Source organism: Melopsittacus undulatus, chromosome 9 (genome assembly GCF_012275295.1).
Source record: "Melopsittacus undulatus isolate bMelUnd1 chromosome 9, bMelUnd1.mat.Z, whole genome shotgun sequence".
Taxonomy (NCBI): domain Eukaryota; kingdom Metazoa; phylum Chordata; class Aves; order Psittaciformes; family Psittaculidae; genus Melopsittacus; species Melopsittacus undulatus.
Window position 1 is genome coordinate 30745232 of NC_047535.1, and position 21438 is coordinate 30766669.

A 21438-nucleotide genomic window follows, 5' to 3' on the forward strand; every position below is an offset into this window, starting at 1 on the left:
ACCCTGCAATGGCTTGAAATGCCCCCAGTGCCTCCTCGGCTGGGGCAGCCATTCCATGGTCCCCTCCTCCATGCTCCATCCCCACCAGAGGATGTGAACTGGATCTGTCACTGAATATTAAATGTGTGTCATGTTTTCCTGAGGAAACAATGCTGAGGTGAGTCCGGAACAGGTCATGGAGATGCTTCGAGGGCTGAAGCACCTCTGCTATGGTGAGAGAGCACAGGCTAAGGAAGCTGGGCTTCAGCTGTTGAGCCTGGAGAAGAGAATGCTCTGGGGAGGCTTAGAGCAGCTTCCAGTGCCTAAAGGGGCCAACAAGAAAGCTAGAGAGGGGCTTTTGACAAGGACATGTAGAGAGGGACAAGTAAGAACAGCTTGAAACTGACAGAGGAGATTTAGATTGTACGTTAGGAAACCAAAATATTCCCTGTGAGGGTGCTGAGGCACTGGCACAGGGTGCCCAGAGAAACTGTGGCTGCCCCATCCCTGGCAGTGTTCAAGGCCAGTTTGGACACATGGGCTTGGAGTAACCTGCTCTAGTGGAAGGTGGGTGGAAACTGGATGAGCTTTAAGCTCGTCCCCAGCACAAACCCTGCCGCGATCCCATGACCACACAGCGGCCACTACCGGCAGCAGCTGTCTCTCCCGGGCAGGCAGCGCTACATACGCCCCTCGCCTGCGCTGCTGCTCGCTCCTGCGCGGTTTCCGTGGCGTTCACCCTCCGCGAAAGCCGAAGGAAAGGCCAAGGCCGCCCCGGGGCGGTGCCGCTGTGCTCTTAGGCCTGCGCGGCGGGGCGTGCCGGCAGCCATGGAGGTGCAGGTGGCGCCGCTGCGGGCCTGGGACGACTTCTTCCCCGGCTCGGACCGCTTCGCCCGGCCCGACTTCAAGGACATCTCGAAATGGAACAACCGGGTGGTCAGCAACCTGCTCTACTACCAGACCAACTACCTGATGGTGGCCGCCGCCGTCGTCTCCATCGTGGGGTCAGTGCGTGAGCTCGGAGCTCCCTCCGGCAGCGGCGGGCGGGGAGGGGCCGGGCCGGGGAGGCCGCCGCATTCCCCGGGCTGGTGTCGTTGAGTCTCGGCCCGGTGACACGGGAAAGGGCTGGGCCGTGCGCGCTGCGCTGCCGGGTGGGATGCTGGGGTGTAGGGAGATGCCTTTCTCCGCCGCTCCTTAAACCTCTGATTTATCTTGTGTCGTTTAAAATATGAAGGCCTTGGTTACAGCCTTTCTTGTGGAAATGGGGCGTGTTGGGTTAGGAGGAGGGTTTAGGACTTATTTATTGGTGGGTCCGAGGACTCCCTCTTTTTTCCCTCTTCCGTGGACTGCTCATCATTCCCTTTGCCCACGGGAACGGGCTCCAGGCACCCCCACCTTGTCGCTGTCAGAAAGTAGCAATGGGTTTGCGTGCGGATGCTGCTGCTGTCTGCAAAACTGAGCTGCATCCTGCGCAATGATCTGTGTTTCCTCACTAAATCTGTCCAGTGTGGCTGCTCAAGCTGAGAGCAACGTATCCCCAACAAAATTAAGAAGAAAGCCCATGCCACTATGCAAACCTCAGCTACGGTATGAATCAATAAGAAAAAGCAGCGTTCTCAGCCTGTCCTTTCATGGATCACAGGCCAAAGCTCCCTGCAACCCAGAGCATCTTCATCAACTTAGATACTGGGTCAGCAGCTTCAGGAGCCCTAACAAGATGCTGACTGCTTAGCAAAAAGAAAAAGGATGGATTTAGGGAAAGAATTTTAAGCCTCTGCAGGATAAGATAAGATGTGCTACAGCCAAAACCACTCTGGCCTAATGGCTGGGCAACTCTCCAATTTAAGCATTTGCATTTGTGCATTGTTTGTTGTTAAGAGTGAAGTATTCCAGTTGCCATATTAAAAGCTTAATCATCAGCTTCTGCTGCATGTCTGCTTAAGAGCTTTCTCACCAAAGACCCTAAGCAATACTTGAAGAAAAGTCACATAGGCTTTGACTCAAAGGGTGATTATAAGGTTATTTACCTATTCTCTTCAGGAAACCTGAGCCTGACAGAACAGGCTAATAAAAATGACATTTCCACAGTCTTGCTGTTCTTATAACACCTTGGTCCAAAATACTGTGTTCATCTACAATTGTTTAGCAGCACGATGCTGCAATTAGCTCTCAATGAGTAGATAAATCACAGTGGCCTCGGCAAGTAGGGGGACAGCTCTTCTCCCCAAGGTGGGGGAAAGAATATAAACAGTTTTGATATCTCTGCTTGGAAAACAGTAATGGCAGCAGCTTTTATTCAGTTTCCTAAATTCCTCCTTATAAACTCCAGTCTCTTCAGATCAAGGGTAATATATCTCCAGATTATTTCCCACTATTTTCCTGGGTTGGGAGATGGAGGAGGAAGAGAGCCACAGGAAATAGAGAATAATATCAGAACTGTAATTCTAATATCTTCATATTGAGAGGTAACCCTCTGAACTGAAAACTTGCAGGTGAGGAAAACCTGGAATGGGATTTTTGTCTTAGAGCCTTTCTTATGTGATTAATTCAGTTTTTATAACACTGAAGTAAAAAAGTGTAGGAGAAGAACTCTAAAGGAAACAAGATAACAGAAACTATCCTTAGATTTTTCACTTGCCTTTGGGAGAAAGGTAAAGAAAGTTTTCCCAATATATTTAAATTGGTGACTAAGTTGCTGTCTTGCACTTCATTCTGCAATAGGCAGGAATCCCTGAGTGATCAATGATGAATCATGGCTTTTTAGGAACTCCAGGGCTGTACATAGGCCTAACAGAAGGATTATTGAAACTGCTGATGGAGTGGTCTTCCTGTGATCAGAACTAAACTTACCCTGTTACCAACTGTACCTGGTTTTAAATCATCTAATTATATATACAGACTTATAACACAGAGATGGTATTTTCAGCTATTGTAATACTTGGTAGCTGTGGTGGTGCGGGCTGATGTGGAAATCATAGCCTAGAGTGTTCTTAATATTGGAAGTACAATGTTTATTACCACAGCTTCAGTTCACTGCCTCTATTACAACAAAGTTCACCTTCAGCTTTTTACTGTCTCTACATGGTATGGAATAACCTTACCACTAGTGAGTGGAATTGTAATGGTCTCTGCTGTATCATTTGCCTGCCTTTCTCCTTCCATCCACCTTCTCCGACAGCTCCTGTTACATGTAAATGATGTTCTGTGCTTTGCAATAATGTAGATTTTACTCTCAGCCTACAGGACTAGGTAGAAAATAAATCAATGAACAAGACTTGATTTGTTAGTGCTAACACAGGCTGGTGGTAGCAGCCTTGTCTCTTCCACCCACCCCACCCTCCAAATTCCTTTAGGAATGAATCTTAACTAGCATGCTATTCCCTCTTCCCCTTCCCCAGTTCTTTTGCAATAGACTGCTGATACAGCCCAAGATCTTTACTAAGTCAAATTGGGCCCTTTCTCCCAGCTGCACAGGACCTGGGCTGCCTGTTCTTACCCTGAGCCAGGGCCCTGTCATTGTGTGCTGTACAGATACTTATTAAAATAAGTGCCTCCCACAGCAGTTTGCAGCTCCCCTCGAACAATCACTTTGGTTAACAAGTGGAATTTGTCCATGCTTTCACCTACTCCAACAAGGCAGCTCTGTCTTGCAGTTCAAACTTAACTACTTAAATTGATGGTGTTTCTTCTAGGCTTTTGTTGTCATGTAGTTGCTAAAAATGAGTTTCTAAATCTGACAGTATTAAAAGGTGGACTTCAGGGTGCTGCATCTAAGAAACTCTTATTTCTCTTCTGGCTTGTCTTCTACACAGCTTGAGGTTTGATGGCTTTTACCTTTGCCACTTCTCTAAAACACCTTCTGTCCATCTGCACAAACCCCTAGCAATGAGCGTGTGTCTCTTTTCTCCTCCCCCAGACCACTACCTCAGCTGATGTGCTTGTAGCAATTCCCTTGCTAAAACAAAGACCCCAGAGCAGCAAAATGCTCAGTTTCTCTAATGCATGATGAAAGATTAAGAATGAGTGAGCAAAAGACATTGCTTTAAAACATACATTGTCTAGTGATATTAGTACATAACTTCATGAAGATCTGGGAATTCTACAGGAAGGAATCTGGCTCCTCAAAGCAATGCAAGTGAGCAACAGTAAGTACAGAAGCATTGCTGTATCTGTGGATGCTGAGGGCCATCACCTGGGACAATGTGCCATATATAGTTTTAGTGCTACCTCTAGTTACAGTTATATAACTGCAGTGAAGCTAAAGTATGAAGAGAGAGGAGGCAGAACATTATCCTTTGAGCTATTTAAATGAACACAAATGAGGAAGGAAACATTTAAGTGCTCCAACATACCCTCTGCTGAGAACATGGTGGAGCAAAAGGTCTTCTAAAAGTGAGTTTTAGTGCTTATTTGGTATAATGGCCTAACGGAGCTGCTCTGTGTAAAAAGATGATGTTCTCAATGACTGCAAGTCTTCTGTTCAGGGCTTTTGTTCAGACTTGGCTGGTCACATGCAAGAGAAACAGATGTGGCAGCAGCCGCTGAATAGTCACCCAGAGACAGTCATCCCAAATGGAGATGATTTAAGGATGAAGCTAGCTTGCTTTTGCTTTTTTATATGGTCTGTCCTATTTCTGGGATCGTGCTGTAGGAGACTTCTTTTCTTGCATGAAGGCTGTGTCTTGCCTGGCTCTTTTTTTCTCCCTATGCTATACCATATATTCTTCAAATAACTTGCCACCTTTTCTGCTCTAAGGCTGTGCACAGGTGTGCAGACAGGAAATTACCTGACAAAAAGAGGCAATGTGACAGGTGACTGAAAGCAGGGCTTCTTTGGGCTTTCCTGCACCTACCAAATTTAACCCATCTGGTAATACATGTAAGGGCAGAATACAGAAATATGAATCCAGTAAAAAAGGTATCTCATCTTAATCTGTTTTACTGGCCAGGGGTAGCTGTCAGTACTTCTTCCCACCCAACTGCACCCCCAGGTGCTAGCATCTCTGCTGTCTTCTGCTCCTACTTCCCAAACACAGTATCCTATGTTGCTACTTAGCACAGGACAAGGCCCATGTGTCTGCAGCCAGGCAGGATGTTTCTTTTGTTTGTTTTCCCCATCTCTTTACTTTGTATAAAAGCGATTCAGAAGAAACCTGATCTCTGAAGGGCAATTGCAAGTTGCCCTGCAGCATTGCTGGAACTGAACCTAGGTGACAGCTTTTCCTTGCCAATTTGTCCCAGCTGTACTGGAGGTCACAGCATCCTACCAGGGTTGTAACCTGTCTAATACAGAAGGCAATGAAGGAGATCATCCAGCTATTATGTTCTGGGCTGTTAGCACACCAAATACTACTTAGTCCTGTCATACTGAGTCCTTTCAGAGTCATGAAAGCTAGTGGTTTTCTTCTCCAACCCCAAAAGAGTTTTTCTACCCCTGAGTCATCTGAGCAATGTAAACTCAAGTTACCATACCATTGCCATGCTAATAGTGCCATGCATTGCATTTTTAGGGTTTTGAGAGGTCTCAAATCTGTCCTAAGGGGAATTATATTTAGAAAGTATCTTGTAACATATGTAATGGCTGGTCACTTACCTTGTCTCTGCAGCTTTGAAAGCCTTCCAGCCTTCTTGCCTGAGCATAAATTTGGCATATTGTATTCTGATCTCTCCATAAGTAAGGCCAATAGCAGTTTGGTGGTTCAACTGTAAAGTGACTCCTGGGCTGCTGTACAGCTCTTTTGCCACAGATACTGGTGTTCTGAAACAATGTGTCCATGTTTTTTCCTTGTTTGTCCTCAGCTATTGTGTTATTGAGAGCAGTGTGCCAACAGAGCTGAGCAAAACTGGACAATGGAAGTCTGCCTTCCCAAAAAATGCCATTGCTGGAGAAATTTCTATATATGAATTTCTATGAGAATCTTAGTGCTGCAAGGTACACTGTGGGTGAGTCAAGCAGTAAAGGGGAGCCTGGCATATGACACCCTATCCAGTACCATAATCAACAGTATTGAAGTCTGTGGACACATGGCTGATAACTTGAATACCAGTTTTTAGTGGCAACTGCTATCCCCATCTGCTTTCGTGTGGTTCTGAATAACTTCATTTGATACTTATGTTCACTGTCTCCTTGTACCCACTGGAATGCAGCCCACTTCAGAAAACATGTAATTCAAATAACTTTCCCCAGGAAAGTGGGATCTTGTGAGTGTGTGCTGGATTTTTGGTTGGTTGTTGGGTTGTTTTTCTTCATATCCCAGTCAGTTATACAGAACCTGTATAATGCTAGAAAGAAGCATAGAACAGAGAAGTCTTTGGTCTCTTCCTTATAAATACAGAGGAATTACTCTTCACTACCAGTTTCTGAAGTTGTAATGAGAGTAGGGAAAATAAAGCTTTGAGAGTATGTAACAGACACAGGGAAATTGTAGAGGGGAGTTCTGCCTATCCCTTTGTTGCTTCCAGGGTTATCTTTTGCACAGATATTTGGGAACAAAAAATTGGTTATGAGTTGCTTGGGCAAGTTTGGCCATTTCTGGTCCAAGATAGCAGTGACGTGGAGGTGAGCTCTGCCTTAAAAATCTCATACGTCCTGTACTGCATATGTAGGCCAGGCGCTAGTGTGGTCCAGTCATGAGTCACCATCCTTCTCCTGCTGCAAAGGAGCACAGATGAAACCAATTTCCTTCCAGAGCAATGCTGTTCACTTTTTCCAGCCTGGAAAATTTAGATTGACAATTCAGAGCTAAATATAATCTGGCTACAGGGAGTGGCTCAGATGCAACAAGCAAGTCTGCCCTGTCACCACTTCCAAAAAGCCCTATTGGCTTTTCAGCATGAGTAGCAGAAGCAGGTGGGGAACAAGTCTGAATTTTATCTCTTTCTATGCAGTTGTCCTGTCTCCTGTTGGCACAACTGATGTAAAGAATCAAGAGCCAGTTTGTCCTCTGAAATACTGCTTTGGGGTTCTTCCTTCTCTAGGAGAATGCTCTCTGGTGCTGCAGGTAGGGTGTTGGCATACCAGTCTAGCAGCGGATTTCTTTTGCTGGTGCCGGATGTGAAGCACAGACCACAAACCAAAGCATCCTCCTCAGCAGTGGGGTGGAGTGGTGAGTCATTGTGCCTGTTAGCTTTGGAACAGTAAAGTCTACAAGAGGAGATCTTGACTGCATCTGGCTTTAGCAGGGCAGAGTTATGCTACTGTCATAGTTGTAGCAACTCAGAGCACTCAGCTGCTGTGTAATTAAATTTGTGCACGTATAAGCAAATAAATCAGAATGCACATGAAATCACATCACTTATTACAGTGTAAGTAAATACAATAGAGCCTGGACTTAATGTGAGTACAGAAACAAGCTAAGCAAAGTCATTGCTAAAAGCTTGACTCTCAAAGAGCTCTGAATACTTGGGAGGTGGTTTGAGCATGTGCTGTTCTTGTGCTGGTCCAAAAAAGGGACTTGCTGTTTATAGTGCAGAGCTGATCCACTTGGTGGCTTGGTTTGCTTGGTAACTATAATAGAACACAAACCTCAGCAATTACTTTCTTGCCAGGCCTGGCTCCACTTTTGACCCATACTCCAGTTCCTTCTGACTCTTAGGCATGCTTTCCTGGGACAGGGCTACATCTGTTGTGCTGACAGTGGTAAGCTCCTTCTGCAGGTTCACAAAATCATTTTGTTTGAGTGTAAACTGAAAAGGCTCATTCAGGAATAAGAAATGATAAAGTAACTTTTTTACTCGATGTTCCCCTACTTTTCCCATTGTGCAAACCCAGATGAGATAATCTGAAAAGCTAGTTCATCTGAAGGTCTAGGCTGAGCCTGGTTTTGGTCATGTGTAGGCAGAGCAATCCCTTGGGAAGCTGATTGTTGGCTCCATCTGCCCTTGGGATTTGCTGGGTCTGATATCAAATGAATATATTGATTGCACAGGTAGGAGGGGTCCTGGTGGTTACTGCTGCTATCAAGAGGTACTGCAGACACTCTCATTATCCTCAGCTATGCTCAGGGTGAGAACATAAAGACAAAATATCATCTAAATTCACTGCCAAGGGTTGCTGGATCAGTTGCACTTTTTGCTTTATTTGGCTTCTGCCTAAAAATTAGATGCTGATAAAGGTCTTGACAGCAGCAACTGAATTCCTAATGCCCTACCTCCCTAGTAACAGGTTACCAGTTAACTAGATGTTTGCTACATGGACACAGGTCATGAAGGTTCTGAAATGAAACACTTACTTCTGTTTTCTTATTTCTCCTCTCCAGATTTCTGAGTCCCCTGAATATGCTCATTGGTGGTACTGTGGTGGTGCTGGTGTTCATGGGGTTTGTGTGGGTATCGCACAACAAGGATATCCTCCGCAAGCTGAAGAAGCAGTACCCAACTTCATTTGTAGTGGTCATTATGCTGTCTAGCTACTTCTTGATCTCCTATCTGGGAGATGTCATGGTGTTCATGTTTGGGATCACGCTTCCTCTCCTCTGTAAGTATTCTGCTCTGGGAGCCTAAGGGGATATGACTTGGGCTTTCTCAGTTAAGTCTGCAGAGTTTAAATTGGCTGTTGCCTTCAGTACTTCTATTTAAATGACCTCAAAACAAACCTGGGCAGGGAGGGATGCAAAGCAGCACAAGCTATCTTTAATGTTATTATTAAGTGGGTACCTGCGATTATTTAAGTGGTCACTGAGGCTTCCTCTTCTTCCAGTGCTGTCATGGTGCTGGAGTGCTGCAAGAACTATGCATTCCTTGGGCATTAATAAGTGTTTCTGTCATGCAGTGATGTTTGTCCATGCTTCCCTGAGGCTTCGGAACATAAAGAACAAGCTGGAGAACAAGATGGAAGGAATAGGCTTGAAGAAGACCCCAATGGGCATCATACTGGATGCTCTAGAGCAGCAAGAGGATAGTATCAACAAACTGGCTGACTACATATCTAAAGCAAAGGAGTAAGCAGCTGCAACGTGGCATTTTTACCTGTTGCAGGAGTGTAGTTGCTATTTACTATTGTTCAAGCTTGCTTTCAGTTTGTGTACAAAACAGGAAATGCACGTGGTACAGATTAATAATTGCAGGATACAGGTATTCCAATGTCTTCAGGGCTCCTCTAAGAACATAAAAGCAGCAGTCTTTTTCTATTGTATAGCAAAATGTTCTGGTGTTTACACAAATACATACTAACTTAAAAGCATTTGCTTGTCTCTTCTTCTGGAGGGTAGAAGAAGAAGAGATGGAAACCTATGGAATGCAGTCTCTCCAACTGTCTTGTAGCAAATTTGTCTATTAAAAGTACACCCTTTTCACCTCAGATCTACAAGTTGGCAGTTTAGGTAGTTTTTGGTGGGTAGCACCTTCAAGCTGGTAATGCTCAAAGTGAGCTTAGAGTGTCACAAGTAGGTCTCTTGCATCCTCCATATCCCTCACTTGAGTCATCTGTATTGAGACCATGTTGCTAGCTGAACTGGTGGTAAAACCATGAAGTACTTGTAACGAGAATGGATTCCTGCCCTCAGCTCACATTCCTCCTCTAGCAGCTGGGAAACAACCTAAATAGATCTGAGCATGAAGAATATTCATGGCACTGTGCCTCTGTCAGCTCCAGTAAAACACATCTCTCATCTCTCTGAAATCTGGATCTATAGAAGCTGCTCCTCTCTGCAGGAGAGCTAAACCACCTGACATACCAGCTAAACTATGGTCAGGCATGAGAGGGGAAAAAAGGCTTCAGATTTGTTGGATGAGCTGGGTTTCTACCCTACTGATGTTTTGAAATACTGCTACTTTAGGACTTACCTTGTTCTGCTTTAGTCTGTATAGGCTATTCTGTAGATGGAGGTGTGTGTGTTCTCGAGTGTGGGTCTTTTTCTTTCTTCTTAACCAGAATGCAAAGATACAAGTAAAACATGCATCTCACTGACTCTGTACTTCTGACACTCTTCAAAGGAATAAACTGGATTTCAGGTTTACAAGTAAAAGCAATAAATGTCAAGATACGGTTTTTGAAAACCCATTCCAAATTCATGAATATATTTGCCTGCAACAACTACTGAAAATGGTGGGAGGGGATTCTTTTATATATTTTAACTGCCAGCTCTGGAAATTATCTTGATAACAGGAGCTTACCAACAATGGGGAGGGAAAGTTGTCCAGGTGACACTTCATTTCAAATGATCTTGCATTTCTCTTTTCTATCAATCAGAGTCATTAATTTAACAAAGAAAACCAGGATCCTTAAAATTGAAGCTTTTCTGTAACTTACCATGCTGTTTTCATAGTGAACTGTGTAGAAATCTGAACGTGTCATTCCATTTAAGTGTTAAAGTGATCAGTATTTATTGAACATGTCTGTATATTCCAGCTGAAGAGTCAATGGCCTGTTCCTCACTTGTAGCGCATGGTCTTTGTTATTTGCAAACTGTTTCCACACTTCAAGAACTTAGTAGCCTGATTTCATCATTACTGTAGAATTTTAAAAACTACACAATTATGAAGAAAAATAAATTCTAATGGTGATTCCTGAGTGTGTTTATTTCAGGTTGGGAAAAGGGGGTGGAAGCTTGAGCTTGGATCTGTTGCTGTGATTGGTGGAACTCCACTGAGTGGTTGTGGGAGATCTGTCACCCTGCAGTTTGTGCTTCAAGCCTGTGCTTGTGGTTAAAGCTGCTGGTTTTGAGTGACCTGTATCTATATTAACTTTGTGGAGGCACCGGGTATCTCTGAGCTGCAGAAATGTTATGGCCTTGCTCTTGCGTCCTTATGCAGGCTGCTCGACAGAGGTGTAGTACTTCAGGCATTTGTTCGTGCTGTTTCAGTCTCTTGCACAACTCTACTTTAATTAACTGGGATTTTATATTGCTCTTAATTACCTGGGAGGGATTTCTGCTTCTAGGATTACTGGGAGCTGTGCCACAAGCAGTACAAGGAGCCCAGTTCTGCTGCAGTCAGACTAACAGTGTGATTTCTGTATCTGGCTGCCTCCCTCCTCCTGTGATCACTCGAGAAGCTGCTCAGTGGGAGAACATGGATCAGAGCAGGGCTTCCTGTCTGTGTCAGCTTCTGCAGCACGGCTGCTCCTGGGCGTAGCAGTCATCTGGACATGGCAGCTTGAGTTGAAGACTGTGAAGCACTGTTATATTTTCCCTTGTACTTCCCTGTCCCAGCTGCTGGAGTCTCAGCCTGCCCTTGAAGCCTATATGGAGAGCTGCATGCTCAAAGTGCTTTCTGGCAGAACTGCTTTTTGCACTTGTCAGTTGCTGCTGTGCTCCATGGTTTTAGAAGTACCAAGTTCCTTCCCTTTCCTACTTTTATACTTTACAACAAGAGAGGGCTGGATGAAATGGGCCCAGTGAAAATGTTACTTCTTTTTTTTATGTTTCTGCCATGCAGAAATATCTCTCCCCTTCCCCTTATGTGATATTTTAAAACCACCAGCTATGTCTTAGGCAATACATCAGGTAGGTTTCCCAAGTCTGGGGCGTTACAATTGCAGACAGAAACAGCTCAGAAGGAGCTTTACAAGCTCAGAAGAGGGAGAGTTGCAAGACACCAGGTGATAGATGCAGAAAAGACAAGGATAAATGAAAACTTGAACTACCTTGGATTCAAAACGGTTCTGGATAGTGCTGGTATGACAGGACTAGCACAATAAATTGGGAAGGGGAAGCAGGGTGGGACTGGGATTGCTGAGAGTTACAGGCAGGAGCCAGGAGAAACTCACCTGAAGGAAATCCTGCGAAGCTGTGCCTTTTAGCAAGTGTTTCAGCCACAGGAATGCAGGGGAGCTGCATGTTAGCAAAGGGAAAGGCTTTGTTCTTTCCCTGTGCCTTTTAGCTTTAGAAAAACAAAAACTCCCAAAGCATCTGGTCTCCTGTAGATGTGTGACTTGACTTACCTGTAGCTGCTTTACAAACCAGGCTTGCAGCAAAAAAAGTGATTAATATAGGAGAGGAAAAACAAATCACAAAAGCATTAAGGAAGAAACCAAGTTGTGTACATGAAGGTAACCTGCTAGGGGTGAGACATGCTATTCACACTCTGTACTAAGAGGAGTGAGGAGTTTCTTGCATCCCTGGCAAAGACAGGTGAGGCTCATCCTCATGCCACAAGAGCAGTGTGGAGAGAGACCTGAAGTGGGATTTCAGTGTGCTCCAAGGCAGCTGTAATTAAGGAATACATCACAGCCAAAGGTGAGTCGTGGGGAGTGAAGATTACAGCTTTCAAAGCAGGGCACTGCATCACCTTTTACATGCTGATCAGGTACAATGCCAACTAGGCTATGATCTGAAATAGAGGTAGCTTGAGGAGTTTGATGTACCAGAGCAGTTCTGTTCTGTGAGTGCCTTGTTAGCCATGGAAGTGCTGCACACATCTTACAGAGAGCTTTATTTCATTCCTGTTTCCTTAACTAAAAAATGGAGCTGTATACATGGAAACCAAATACATTTCTCATGGACAAGAGAATAATAAAGAAGCATATGTGTGAAAAGAAAGATAAGATGAAGCACACAGCATATTCCTGCAGAATCTGGCAGCAGAAGGACAACGTGGAAGCAAAACAGTTTGCTGACAATCTAGAAAGACAAGGTTATTGATGCCGCTGAGAAAATACTCCCACAACAAACTGGAGCCTCAAATCCACTTGGCAGGCAGATGGCACTGGGATTGTTTGATACCTGATGGAAATGCTTAGCACTGACTTTTCCCGTGCCAGCCGTTTTCACCACACTTAGAAAGATATGTATCACAAGCTTTGTTCCCAAAGAGTCGTATATACCACCTGGGTTCTGCAGAAAACATCTGCTGAAACAGTTGTAAGCAAAACTCTAATAGTCTTTATTCCAGTTTGTTTTCTTCAGGGCAATCTGGTCTCTCACTCCAGCTGCTTTGGCAGTGGCACCTGGACAAAGACAGTAAATATTAGGAGGAGGAAATTTATCAGTCTTATTTCCCAAGCCAGATTAGTTTAATAGAAACCTCCAGAAACTGTAAAAACATCAGAATAGAACAGCTGGGAGCTCCAAGGAGCTCTGGTTGGGATTTTCTGTTTGTAATTCCCTGCTTTCTATTTGCAATGCTTGATGCCTGGTAAATCAATTTGCAAGTGATGTGTCCCACCACAGAACAACCAAACACCCAGCTCTGCTTAAGCAGTAAAATCCCTTTTTAGAAATGAAGATGAGGATGTTAAGGCAAATAAGGAGTTACCAAGATCATGTAGACAGGTGAGAATAACACCCTAATGCCTCAAATCCAAGCCATGTGGCACAATAACAGGGGATCAGAAAGAAAACAACCCCCACAAATGACCAAACAAAACCCAATCCCAAATATGTGTCCACTGCTTTATATTTCCATGGACCCTGATAGCAGTTGTTCTCTGGCCCATTTGGGACTGAGCATCAGTTGATCCCTCTGTCCCAAACCCCACAGCCCTCATTCATAAAAACCTCCTGAGGATTTTGGGCAGCATAGCTGGGGTTCCCTATTGCTCCCTCATACATGGCAGCATGAGGGTTTCTTAATCATTGCTGTGTAAATTGAGGGCTGTGCCCAGCAGAGCACCAGCACCATCATCCTCCATCTTCTGAGGGAAGGAATAGCAGCAGATCTTGTGGCCATGAAGAACCAAGCTCCTGTCACACACCATCTTGGCACACACAGATAAATCATAGAATGGTTTGGATTGGAAAGGACCTTAAGATCATCCAGTTCCAACGCCCCTGCCATGGGCAGGGACACCTCACCCTAGACCATGTTGCCAAGGCTCTGTCCAGCCTGGCCTTGATCACTGCCAGGGATGGGGCATTCACCACTTCTTTGGGCAACCTGTTCCAGGGCCTCATCATCCTCACTGTAAAGAGTTTCTTCCTTATATCCAACCTGAACTTCCCCTGTTTAAGTTTAAACCCATCACCCCTTGTGCTGTCACTACAGTCCCTGATGAAACCATGACCTTTACAGGAGCAGGTCTTGTTGGCTTAGACATGGGACCGAAATGCAAAATCTAGATTAGTCTAGAAAGCCCAGAAGTGCCCTGAGGAGAGGCCCTGGCTGCAGGTCTGGCCAGCAAAACTACAACCCCAAAACTTGGCTTGGCAGCAAAATGGTCACATTAAACATGGACCAGCATCAGAGGTCACTCCAGGACCTGCCCCTGCTGAAATTTCAGGATAATCTACTCCCTCTGGAATCACTGAGGGGATAATTGTTTCTGTGTAGACACAGATGAAAGAATAATGTGGCCCACTGTATTAAAATGTTCATATTAAACAGAATATGAATTACAAAATACTACTGACCACTTTAAATTGCAAAGGATTTTCTGTCCTCTTCCTTTAGCCTTAGCAACACAAACAGATGCATCAACATTACAAGCTACAAATACATCACTCGGCTTTCAGTATTCCTTGAATAACGGTACAAAGCAAGGAAATGCAACATTTAAGAAAAGCAAAAGGTTAAATGTAGTGGCCAGTATTTGGAGAAGTGGTCCATGAATTTGGTACTCAAGCAGGAGCATCACGAAGGGGCAGGTATCACAGTTAGGGGCTTGGATTCTCAAAGCCATGAGCTCACATTTGCTCGAGTTACTGAGCGCTTTGACTGGCAAAGATTTACTTGAAACACAAAAACCCTGTGGTGCTTTCTTCTTACAACCCTGCTGCATCTTCACTGCTAATGGATCTGACTTCTTTTTTCTTATTAGCATTAGAATTGTGCAGTTGATTTAAATAGAGGATCACTAAAATAACACACTCCTTGATACTGGGTGAGGCAGGAGGGAGCAAGTCCACAAGCTGTGTGGCTAGGCCAGATTTCAGATCCTTTCCAGATACAACTGGTACCTTTTGCCAGCAAACTATATTTTAGAGGATCGACTATTTTACCTGAAATGTTTTTAGGCAGCTGTAAAAATATGTTACATGTTCAAGCAGCAGAGAAAAAGCATCTTTTACTTGTACTGTTGTTAAAACTCAAAAAGGCTCAAACATGAGGAAATACGTTGTAGCATTGTTTGTGCATTATCACTGTTATAGAAAGTAACTCTAGAGAATGAAAATAACTTTAAAAATATGTTTTAAATCCCTCCTCATACAAAAGGTTTTAATTTCATTTAAATTAAATCAAATGGCACAGACCACAACTATACCACAGACCCTTACCGCAGCCTTGGCCTGTTTTGTGGCAGCACTGAAGGAACATGAGCACTGGTAAATTACATTGCTGCCAGCGTTTCTGTTCACCCTTCATTAAATGGGACAAATGATGGTGCTACTCGAAAGAGAAACATGGGGTTTATGGGGGACCGAGGGTGGGCTAATATGAAAAATAATACTGGATGCTCTCCTGAAACAAACATCTTGAAATAGCATTTGCCTGTCATAACTCATAGGCTATCACCAGTATGCTAACAGTGAGTTTCTGAGGTTCTATTTACCTTCTGAGTGAATCTTTCTTTTACCTTCATGGATGCAGACAGTGATGTGCAAGGCTGCAGCCTTGTCTCTTGCTGTCATTTCTCTGTGCAAGCCATACCTTTGTGCTACCAAGGGGAAACAAGCCCCTGCAGCCAGGATTGGCAGCCTGATGCAGAAGGATGATGACACACAATGCACGGGTAAGCCTGCACACCCCACTGAATGGCCAACATGCCAAACAGCAGCTCTGGAGTGCGCTGGGTGATCGCAACTCCCTCCATCACCACCATTACCAAGCACTTACCGGTTTAAGATAAGCGACGTTGCTCTGACGAATGTCGTTTAGTAGCTGATCTCTTGGAGTTATTTCGACCAGGGGGGGTGGCCTTCTCCTGGGGACTGGTTTAAGCGTTTTGATGACATCTTTGAGGTTGGTTTTCTCGGTGGGCTCCACATAGTCCGGCACAGCAGGCTTGCGCTGAATCTTCTTCAGCTTGACCACTCTGAATTCAACGGGCTTCTCCCTGTGTGGCTGCTCAGGGGCTGGCTGCCTCGTGCTCTCCTGCCTTTTGTTCAGAGACATAGCCCTGGGGTCGGATGGTTTCGGGGCTTGCGGGGGTTCTTGCATCCTCAGCTGGGGCAGCGGTCCCCCCAGCATCTCCCACATCCCCGGAGGCAACCCAAGTCCATTTTCCAGCATCGCTATCAACTCTCTCTGCTCTTTCATTTGCTGCTGCCTTTGCTCTTCTTGCCTCTTTTGCCTCTGCTTGTCCAGATTTCTGCTGAGCAGGTTGGTCACCACCATCCGGGGCCCTGGCAGCTCGAAGTGATACCCCATTTTGAGGAGGGTGGCGTTGGCTTTCAGCAGCCTGGCAATCTCCATTTCTGCCTGGTGGCCCAGCATGCTCCTCTGGTTGTGAAAGCGGAGCTCCGTCAGCGTCTCATTATACTGCAGGCACCTCATGATGGCCACAATCCCTTTGCCAGAGATGAAGTTGGAATCGATGTTCAGCGTGGTGATGCTCCTGTTCTCCCGCAGCATGTTGGCCAGTGCAAAAGCCACGTTGTCATCAGCCCCCACGTTGGCCAAGCTGAATGTTTTTATGTTCTTATTCTTTTTCATGGCATTGACGAAGTCTATCAGCATTTCTTTGGGGATGTTTTCTATGTTGTTCAGGTTGAGCTCTTTCATGTCTGGATTGTTTTTTCGGACTTTCTCCAGACTATCTTCTAAATTGGTTTGGTTTCCTGAAGGCCTGGCACTTATCTTCATGAAGCTGGTATCCAGTGCTAACTTCTGGGGGATGTTTAATTTTGATATCTTCTTTTCACTTGGCTTTTCTGTGCCTTCTCCTGGTTCTGTACCTGGTTTCTTACTTATCTGATCACTGTTACTGTTCTCACTGGTGTGAGTCTCCTTTGTTGCCAATTCAGTCTCATCTTCCTCTTCATCCTCTTCCTCCTCCTCCTCTTCATCATCACCTTCCTCCTCTTCATCCTCTTCCTCCTCCTCTCTCTCCACATTACTCCCATCCCTCTTTGTCTCCCCAGATTGTGTTCCTGAGTTGGACAAGTGCTCATTTTTGTAATGTCTCTCTTGTTCCTCTGCTCCCGGCATCCTCCTGCCACTGCCTCCATCCTCTCCTTCCATCTCTTCTGCAGAGCTTCTCTAGGGAGACAAAACCTCACAGCTTAAACAGTCAAACACAGCTTTGTTACATTACCTTTCTGCTCAAACAAACATGTAGCAGCTGGATCTAGATGCCTCTATGCCCATACATTACAGAATAATCCTTAAAAGTGCCATTGCCTGTAAGTCAGGGCTGTCTGGCTTGCTGGGGAACACAAGAATGATTGTTGTTAAAGTGGTCACAAACCAGTTTCTCATCTTTGCCTGTAAAATTAAATCCTGACAACTAAATCCTATATGTATTTAATGGTATATTGAGCTGGTCCTTGAGCCCTTCTGGGGGTTAAGAGTCTTTCACCTAAAGTATCTTTCTGGATTTTGTGTGGTTTTTATGGTTGCCTTGATAAGAGGGAAAGTTTATTTCAAATGCCACAAACCACTGGAAATCAGTGTTAATGCTGACTGTTTGCCCAGCCCCAGGAGGAGCCAAGAGGGCACATTGTAAATGACAGTGGAGTCACCCAGCACGTGAGACAACAAAACCATCCGCTCTAGTACCTGCCAGAGCATCACAACTAAGGAAGCATGTTACTGCAGATAAAGCACAATATTAGCTCAGAGATAGGAAACCGGACTCTGCACACAGCTGCTGCAAGGCAACGGGGCTTGCAGCATCAAAATAACATCAGTTGCAAACATCTCCACAGACCCTCCTGGCTGAGATTTCTTTCCAAGCATTTTTTCGCACGTGGTTCCTCCGTCACTGAGAAATGCCAGTAAAGCACTAATACAGATCAAGATATCTCTATAAGAGATTTGTATTACTTGTTCTTCACCAGAAGTCAGGCAAAACAGTCACAAGTCACTCCTGCCCTCAGGGCTGCCGTTCCTACTTACTGTAGCAGTGGATGGGTTTAGTATGGGGATTGCTTGACCAGCTGCAAATGTAGCTCTACATTCGAATTCCAGATTTAACCCCAAAAGTGTGAAAAAAGTATTGTCTCTCTGAGGGTAACTGAGTTTTACCCTCTCTGAGGGTAAAAGAGTGTCACAGGAGGGAAAAACCCTCAGATTTCCCACCTTGTCCAAAGACAGCCCATCAAACCTGCCCTGGGAAGTCTGTGATGTGCTGTTGTGCAATAGCAAAACTACTAGTGTTTAAATACAAAATAAATATTAAGATCAGTTACCTCAGATTCACTTGGGTTTAGGGATGGATATGTTTCATCTGGCCAAGCTTCCATTCTATAAACCTATTTTTAAGTGAGGCCCTCATCCTGAAAAACATCTAAGTGTGACCTTAGAACTTTATTTCAAAGTCATAGGGATAGTAGAATAAGTGTAAGTACTGTGTGGAAAAGGGTTGGACTGATTCATGGAGTTAAAATACACGGTTTTGGAGTTTTTTCCACTATGACATTAAATTCTGTCAATTAATTACTTTAATACGTATGATTAATGTAGTCTTCTATAGAAAAGCAGTAAGGTGCTGCTCCGTACACACAGTTACATCCTCCAAACTTGATTTTATGACAATTTTGCAGTGGTTTGCTTTACTGCAACAGAATTAGGATGTCCTGATACTAAAAAGCTTAAGTAAGTATTCATGAAAACAATTAAAAAATTACTAATCCTGATGTCAGCCCAAGCTGGATGCTGACATCACTGAGGCTTTTAGGATTAATTTCAATTTGTACCGTACTTTACATAAGGGATGGAAGCAGAGGCAGGTTAAGGCATTAAAACCATAAACCAGATCCCACAGCAGATGCATAACAAACACTAGTGATTTTTGTTTGTTACCTCAGAGGGCAAGAGGGTGACAGGAACTCTCTCATCCTCAAGCATGCGTCTGGATGCCTTCTGCCAGTACAGGTAGTCAACCAGGGACCGGTGGTCAAAGCTTCCTGTTGGGGGTTTCTCCGTCTGGTCCCTCTGTATCATCCCAATTGGGACTTCGGGGTCTGGGGCCATAACTTCCATCTCACACTGTAGCTCCTTTAGCTCCTCAGGGGACAGGTTTGCCAGGATTTCATCTTCATCAATGTCCACTTGTTCATCATCGGAGTTTTGCCTGAGTGCAGACATTTTCCTTCTTCGCTCCTTCCTCTATTACTTGTCAAACCTGAAGAGAAAGATCAATTTTAAGGGATTATTTTCTTTCCCTCTCCTCACTAGCAGTAGTTCATTTGGTTAAATCAACAACTTCATGCTTTGGTCATGAGCTGTGGCAGCTCTCTGTCTCTGTGTGGGAGACAGACCGTGCAGCTAAGTCTATATTAAGCTGCACTTGGCTGGATGAAGGGAATTTATGGCGATGCTCCATTTTCAGCAACCTGTCAGCTGTGCAAACCCTTCTGACATTTCAGTGCAGCTGGTGAGTCCCCCATTGAGTAAGGCAGGGGATGGCCATTTTCTAGAGGATTCCTGGGGCACTAAGCCTTTGAGTGCCTCGTCTGCACTTGGATTGCTAAGGGAGAGTGGAATTACATTAATGGTACCTGTGAGGTGTGCAGCTGAAATCCTGAACTGTGGGAAGAATCAGCACAGGGTCTTTGGGTCCATAATGTCTTGGATATCTTAAAAAGGAATGCAGGTTCTTCACTGCCTTTAGCCAGGTCTAATATCACAGGTGGTTTTGGTGTGATGCAGCCAACACCAGGCCTTGGTTAAGGTAAAATCCTCCAAGGATGGAAAAAGAGTGAACAGTCAGTAAAACACACACCTGGTGCTTGGGACAGGGGTCCATGTGGGGATGGGAACCAGCCCTTTGAACCCACCTGAGTGGTCTCCTAGGCAGCATTTCCCCATGGGATTTCCCACAGCACATCCATGGTCTGCCCTGAGGCAATGCCATTACCCTGTTTCTGGTGGTCTGCCTCTGTCGTGGATGTTTTCACTGTGAAGAGACCTTGGCTGACAGTTCAGCTCACATTCATCCTTTTCCCACTTTTTACCATTGTGTTACAGAATAAGCAACTACAAAGATTTACTAATATTCTTAGAACTGATGCAACTATAGATTACCTGAAGGCCATTTCTTCATTAAGTATCCATTCCACCTAAGAAGTACCTCCTTCTTTGTTCAGAATATTTCATTGGCTTCTAAATCTGTGTGTCAATGCAGAAAGCCAAATCTCCACTGTGCCCATGGCTGCTTTGTAAAAGCAGAGTAGCAGGACAGGTGGTTTTTCCACCATGGTGCAGTTTCAGTGCACCACAGCTTGGGCTGCTCATTGCATCAGGAAGATTTCCTCTCATAATTTCAAGTATTCTCGCAGTGGGTATCAAACCAAATGCATCTTTCATAGGAAAGGAACACAGAGGAGAGGCTGTGAAACCAAGCCCCACAAATTTTTAAGCCATTATTTCTCATTACAGCTTCAACCATGGTCTTCTAGAGTCTGCCAGCAGTAAAATAGTCTCTGCATAAGGATGGTGTCTCTATGCTGTGTTTTGTAACAAGAAACATGGTGTCCAAAGTGCTGTTAAACTCTATTAAAAAGCCATTATCCAAAGGTCCTCATTTAATTAATGCTGGGAAGAGGACAAGACTTTAAGAAGATAGGAGGCAAAGGAAAATATAACAAAAACCCAATCTGAGAATGTACTGGCTCCATTTTCCCCTTTGGTATTTCAGGGGACATCCTTATTTTATATTAAGCAGTAGCAAGCACAACAGCAGACCCACACATCAATCTATCTGGTCTAGCAGATTTAACCCCCAGTGATTGCAGTCCATGATAGAGTCCATAAATGGTTTCCTGATGTTATCAAATAAATCAGTGCTCTTCAGTAGCTGGTATGTTATCCTCCCAAGCGATGCTGTTTGGATCACAGAAGTTGGCTATTCAGTGGTTACTTATCACTTGCTAATTTCTTGACTGAAAATAAAGCCCCTGGTCACCTTCTTGTATTTCCATGATCTTCAGCCAGGCCATCTTGGGCCTTGGTCTTGTCAGGTCTGCTAAGTTAAGTAGGGCTAAGCCCATGAAAGTTCACTTGGGAAGGAAAACATAGATACTGAGAACACCATCAGGTATTTGAAAAGCAGAATTTCTTCTAACTAGAAATATATCACTTGTCAATACCATGATGAGGAAACACTACACTGCTGGAGCAATGCCTACTCCGTCAGATGCAAAGCCGAAGGATTGCCTGGTGGCACCTCTCCTGGTGACAAAGGTGCTAATCTCACAGATTTCCAAGGTGGGTATCACATTCTGCCTACTTTAGGTTTCTCCTCCATAAATTAACTCAGGTTCAGGATTCACTTCCTTTTCAAACATGTTGAGTTGTGTTTTGGCACACTGGAAATGGCACATTACAGCAACAAACAACACCATCAGGCTTGGGACACACGGCTGAATGTAGAAGTCTTCTCCAAGGCAAATTTCCCATATTCTTCCCAGTAACTTTTGC

The 21438-nt window shown here is 44.5% G+C and overlaps 2 protein-coding genes across 2 annotated transcripts; one reads left to right on the forward strand and one right to left on the reverse strand.

Annotated features, from left to right (window-relative positions):
- Positions 1-721: 721 nt before the first annotated feature.
- On the forward strand, positions 722-10482 carry ARL6IP5 (ARF like GTPase 6 interacting protein 5). Its single transcript, XM_005149408.3, has 3 exons — positions 722-983; positions 8238-8455; positions 8750-10482. The coding sequence occupies exons 1-3, from the start codon at positions 808-810 to the stop codon at positions 8920-8922; spliced, it is 567 nt and encodes a 188-aa protein (XP_005149465.1). The 5' UTR covers positions 722-807; the 3' UTR covers positions 8923-10482.
- A 2331-nt stretch (positions 10483-12813) lies between these two features.
- Positions 12814-19576, reverse strand: LMOD3 (leiomodin 3). Its single transcript, XM_034066313.1, has 4 exons — positions 19518-19576; positions 18820-19141; positions 15691-17055; positions 12814-12865 (listed from the first exon to the last, which is right to left on the reverse strand). Exons 2-4 carry the CDS (start codon positions 19102-19104, stop codon positions 12839-12841), a joined length of 1677 nt encoding a protein of 558 aa, XP_033922204.1. The 5' UTR covers positions 19105-19141; positions 19518-19576; the 3' UTR covers positions 12814-12838.
- Positions 19577-21438: the final 1862 nt, after the last annotated feature.

Bases quoted from the DNA above. Each gene is read 5' to 3' on its own strand.
- ARL6IP5 (XM_005149408.3), top strand. From the start codon at position 808: ATGGAGGTGCAGGTGGCGCCGCTGCGGGCCTGGGACGACTTCTTCCCC. The intron at 984-8,237 runs GTCAGTGCGTGA...TCTCCTCTCCAG, and splicing joins GCCGTCGTCTCCATCGTGGG to ATTTCTGAGTCCCCTGAATA. The intron at 8,456-8,749 runs GTAAGTATTCTG...TCTGTCATGCAG, and splicing joins GATCACGCTTCCTCTCCTCT to TGATGTTTGTCCATGCTTCC.
- LMOD3 (XM_034066313.1), bottom strand. From the start codon at position 19,104: ATGTCTGCACTCAGGCAAAACTCCGATGATGAACAAGTGGACATTGAT. The intron at 17,056-18,819 runs GTAACAAACAAA...TTGTCTCCCTAG, and splicing joins TCACCCTCTTGCCCTCTGAG to AGAAGCTCTGCAGAAGAGAT. The intron at 12,866-15,690 runs GTAAGTGCTTGG...GTCTTTGTCCAG, and splicing joins ACGTCGCTTATCTTAAACCG to GTGCCACTGCCAAAGCAGCT.